General features: G+C 51.0%; 1 protein-coding gene across 1 annotated transcript in view; it reads left to right on the forward strand.

The window, feature by feature from the left end:
- The window catches only part of GALNT18 (polypeptide N-acetylgalactosaminyltransferase 18), a 355226-nt gene that overhangs the window by 249131 nt on the left and 100764 nt on the right, over positions 1–5331 (forward strand). The window contains exon 4 of the mRNA XM_077761194.1: positions 3938–4121. Within this exon, the coding sequence (XP_077617320.1) occupies positions 3938–4121 (184 nt within the window). The remainder of the gene's footprint in view (positions 1–3937; positions 4122–5331) is intronic.

Consider the following 5331-nt stretch of genomic DNA (forward strand, 5'->3'; position numbering starts at 1 on the left):
ACACAAGGACATGAATTCTGGGAGGGGGGATTCATCGAGGATCACGGGGTGGCAGTCATGCACAGCCCCTTCCCATCGATAAACCCGAAAACAGTGGCCCCGTAGGCGGTGGTTCTCACCCGACGGGTGGGGAGGGACAGAAGGGGACAGGTATGTCCTCCATGGGGACAGGAAAGGGTGTCATTTGGTATTATCCCTGTTCTGACCCCAGGTTCCTGGACACACCCCTTAACTGCCACATTCAAAAGCCCAAGTTCCAGACTTTATGAGTTCTATTTAAAGATTTCAAAAAGGATGTATGAGACGGAGCCGTGTTTTAAGAGACCTCCTGGAAGCCATGCTTGAAGACCTTGTAAGCACAGGGCACACTGAGCTCTGCCACTCTATGGCCGACTTCCTGACACTTGCAGACGGCAGCATCCCCAGGCCTGCCCAGCCAGCTGTGCGCTCAGAGATCCCGAGGTCATTTTCACATCAGCTAAAGTGAGAGACACAGCGTGTTGATGGCGGCCTGACAGTCATCTGAATTTTCTCCGGGGTGGAATCAGAACACCTGACCCACTGGCCTCTTTGACCCTGACTCTGCACAGGGGTCACTCTGTGTACAAGGAGGAGTCTAATGACAATAAAGGCCATATGCTAATCACTCTTGCAGAAGTAAGAAGGCTGGAGGGCTTGATAACAAAGCTTTCATATAACAGAATCCGGGAAAAAAACACTCTGACTTCAGAGAAAGGGTGTAAACCTTTAATAAGATGGAATAAAAGAGGACTAAACATCAGATCCTATGGTTTGGCTCAGAGCATGCATATGCACACACACATGTACACACACAAAAGCATGTACACACGCGTCCACACATGCAAGCATCCACATGTGTATGCATCTTGTGAAGAAAAGGGATGAAGGAAGCCTGACTTAGCAGCAACATGTGAAAAGGATGTGTCATTGTCTGTTCCCAAGAAGCTCAATTTGAGTCAAAAGTGGGCCAAATTAATGAGACCTTCAAATATATGAATAGAGGTATAGATTCTAGAATAAAGGAGGTGATTAATTCATTCCATTCTGTAGAGCCCAATTTACTCCGTAAGTATCAGGCCACTTTCTAGGTGCATAATTTAAAAGTATTAGAGAAAACTAACAGATTTAGAGGGAACTTGAGCATGATAAAAAAGCCTGAACTCCCAAGATGTGAGGAAATATATGGAGGCACTGAAGACCTGTGACCTAGAGAACTCCTCAGCAAGGATTTACTCTACGTGGCCGTCATGTGGAAGAGGGCTTTGATTTGCCCCCGTGGGCCCCTAAATAAATCTTGAACCAGCGAGTGGAAGGTAGAAGGACCCAGGCTGGCATCTTGGGGGCAAAAGGAAGAAGAACATTGGATATTTGGAATGGCCTGGTAAGGAACGGACTGTGTGTTTCTGGTCACGGCAGGGGCTGGATGATCACTCATCAGGATAGACAGACGGGATTCAAATCTTAGACGGGTAATTGGTTCAAAACGAACATTAAAATCCTGTGCAACTAAGCCCGAGGTGTTGGGGTTTGTGGGGATTTGCCCAAGGTCATGGAGCAAGTTGATAGCTGTGTAGGACCGGAGTTTCCTGCCTCCCTTTCAGCATTTTTTTAAGTTTTTTTTAAACATTTTTATTTATTACTGAGAGACAGAGCATGAATATGAGAGGGGCCGAGGGGGGAGGGGCAGAAAGAGGAGGGAGGGGCAGACAGAAGGTGGAGACATAGAATCCGAAGGAGGCTCCAGGCTCTGAGCTGTCAGCACAGAGCCCAACGCGAGGCTCGAACTCACAAACTGCGAGATCATGACCTGAGCCGAAGTCAGACACTTAACTGACTGAGCCACCCAGGTGCCCCCTTTCAGCATTTCTGCCCCTGATGCCCGGTTTCTCCACCTCTGTGATGATCTCTCAAGCAGGGATGCCTGGGGACCACGTTCTACCCAGCCAGCCAGCCTTATTTGCTTGGCCAGCATTATGTGTAAAAAGATTTGAAGTCCGTCTTGGAGCAGCACCAGCTCTGGCAGTAGCCAGCATGCCCCGTGGCCTGCCCGGAGTATGAGGTCCCTACATGTGTTCCCATCTCCTGCTGGGACACCGGGGCTTTGCTGCTTACAGACTCCCAACCTAGATTGAGGGCAGAGCAGAAAGAGGTGGCCCTGGACCAGAGTACATGAGGAAGGCTTTGCAGCTCCTTCTTCCCTTACAACTCCCAGTGTGATGGAAACTGAGGAAGAAGGGGAAGGAGCTTTTTTTTTTTTTTTTGAGCATCTACAATATGCTGTGCATTTTTCACACATGTCAATCCCATTTAATCCTCATAACAACTATATTAGTTTCCTAGTGCCGCTGTATGAATACCACATACGGGGAGGCTTGGAAGAAGAGAAATTTATTGTCTCACAGTTCTGGAGTCCAAAATCAAGTCCAAACCAAGCAGGGCCATGCCCCATCTGAAGGTAATAGGGATCTGTCCCATGCCTCTCTCCTAGCTTCTGGTACCCTCAGATGGTGCTTGGCTCATAAGTCACCATCTTCTCTTTATGTCTCTTTACTGATCTTCCTTCTTTGCATGTCTCAGTGTCCAAATTTCCTCTTTTTATAAGAACGCCAGTCATTGGACTAAGGTCTAATGATCTTAACTCGGTCAAATCTGCAAAGACCCTATTTCCAAATAAGGTTATATTCTAAGGTACTAGTGGTTAGCATATCTTTCTGCTGATCCACAACAGTCCACCCTATCCCCAAAATTCGTGTCCTTACCACATGCAAAATACACTCACCACCTCCGAACGTCCGCACAGACATCAACAACTCGTTCAGGAACAGGCCCAGGATGCTAACACTCCTACACAGAAAGCAGACTTAAACTGCATCACTGCTGACTGCAAATACCATCCTCTTTCGACTACACGGGGCTGCTGCTCTGGGGCGTGCCTGCGAGGTGCCAGGCACTATGCCGGCTGCCTCATACCCTTTTCTCCCAGCGGGCTGCTTGTCTGGCAGGACCCCAGACTGACCACCAAGGGACACGGAGGTCCTACTGTCCTCTGATAAGGAGGAGGCTCAGCCCAAGTGGGTCTGTCGCACGGCCTGGGCGTGGGCGGGCCAGCAGATGGGAGGAAGCCTCCTGCAGGGGCGGTCCTGCAGAACACAGGCAAAGGGCGGAAACCGAGTGCTGGGCAGGTGGGAGAATGCAGCCCACTCGGGTCATTTTGGGAAAAGGGGTGTCACAGGCTGTTGCCTGAACTGCTGTGGAAAACCCAGGGAGTGTGGCTGCTGTGCTGTCTCTGGCTGAGGGTCCCGCGGGACCCATACACATGTACGAAGACGCAGGGGAATCCGATGCTTAGCTAGCCTCCAGCAGGCGGCAAACCATTACTGACTGCTTACATGGCGTAATGCCTGGTCATCCACTTCCCGGAAAGATGGAGATCCAGGCAGGAATGGGTCCCAGGCTGTAATCTTCGCAGAGGGAAGCTTCCTTTGGGCATTAGGGGAGAGCTGTGGAGGGCACTGGGGAAGAAAGAGGCCACTGAGCTGATGAGAAGAATATGGCTTTTGAAGTCATTAGACCCGGCTTGAAACCAGCCTGTGCCACTTGCAAGCTGCGTGGCACTGGACAAATTGAGAAACCCTTCTGAGCCCCGTTTTCCTGTGGGTTTGTTGTGAAGATGAAATAGACAGTATGTGCAAACCATGCGACCTTGTGCGAGTCGCTGGGCTCAGTGAGAACTGAATTTGCCTCTACTTTACCCTTCAAAGCCGAGTGGTGCTGGCCATTCTGGGGAACGTTAAGGAGACCCAGGGAGGAAAATGGACCCTCCAGCCTCTCTTTGGGGGTCAGGTCACCCTAAAGGGGTGAATGTCTTAATCACCCCTCCCCGCATTGTGCTGATGATGTGTTTTCTCCCTCCCAGAGGAGTTGAAGGAGAAGCTGACAGAGTACGTGGACAAGGTGAATGGCCAGAAGCCGGGCTTCATCAAGGTCGTGCGCCACAGCAAGCAGGAAGGCCTCATCCGCTCCAGAGTCAGCGGCTGGAGGGTGGCCACCGCCCCCGTAGTGGCACTCTTTGATGCCCATGTGGAGTTCAATGTGGGCTGGTAAGTGCCCCTCGGGAGAGGAGGCTGAGTCCCAGTGGGGTCCAGTCCTTTGGCCCAAAGCATGCTGGGATCTCAGTCCTGATCGGGGAGAGGGGACAATTCTCGGAACAGGTGAGATCTGGATGTGTGATTGACCCGGGCCACAGGGCTGGCCCTCCAGGCTGAGGGAGGGTCAGGAACCAACAGGTCAATACACAGTATCTAAAGGGTATGGCGACATCAGATGTGCCCCTGGCTAGCATCTTCTGCTAGGAGACCGGATCTGGGAGAGGGTGAATTTGCTAAGGGCAAAGCCTAGAATGCCAGCCCAGCTCAGGACAGGGTTGCAACTGCCGGGCAAGGGACAGCTGGACCAGACATGAAGCAGACAGTGGTGAGAAGGGGCTAAGGTAGCTTGATGTTATCACCGGTGGCCTGGACTCCCCCAAATGCCAGGCCAGACGTAGCATAGAATCTCAGATTCTGCCTGTTGGTGAAACTGAGTCTTAGAAAACCTGGTCAGGGCTGCTCAGGTGTTGCGTGGGACAGGAAGAAAAACTATATGGCTTCAATGGCTGCAGCCAAGCAGGGACAGAACACAGGACACTGATGCCCCTGCAGGGCCAGTGGGGGTGTGCCATGGCTGGCCCCCTGGGTGCTGCTTTGTAGAGATCTGGGGTGAGGAGGGCCCGGAGCAGGCAGGAGCTGCTGGGCATGCACGCGGCATGAGCAGATTTGGGCATATTTTTACATAACAGGCCCAAATTAAGGCTGCAATGAAGCCGTTTTTTATAGTTGAAGTCCCTGCTTGCCATTTGTGACTATTTAAAAAGCATTTCCACGGGATTTATGGCCAGAAGAGGAGAGGGACACTTACTATTTCAAGCTGATTTGAATAAACAATTACGCAACAAATGCATTATTAATAAGGAGCTCATCATTCCTGTCTGCAAACACTTTGCTCGCCTGGTGCCCATGGGGGCCTCCTGGCTGCCTGGAAAGTCCTTACCCCTCCACCTCCCCTCGGGCAGTGGAGGGTGCGTGGGATGGTGTGGAAGGACTGAAGCAGCCACGAGTAACTGGTGGCAGTAGTTTGTCCTCACTTCCACATTTCTGTCATTGTCATCTGCCTTTCTTCCCAGTTGATACACTGAATTTTAGCAAAATCAAAGCCTGAGGTTGAAAGCTTCCCATAGAATCTCAGATCTTATCATCTCTTCTTTCTTGGGTC

This window comes from Crocuta crocuta, unplaced genomic scaffold (assembly GCF_008692635.1).
Source record: "Crocuta crocuta isolate KB4526 unplaced genomic scaffold, BGI_CrCroc_1.0 scaffold233, whole genome shotgun sequence".
Lineage (NCBI taxonomy): Eukaryota > Metazoa > Chordata > Mammalia > Carnivora > Hyaenidae > Crocuta > Crocuta crocuta.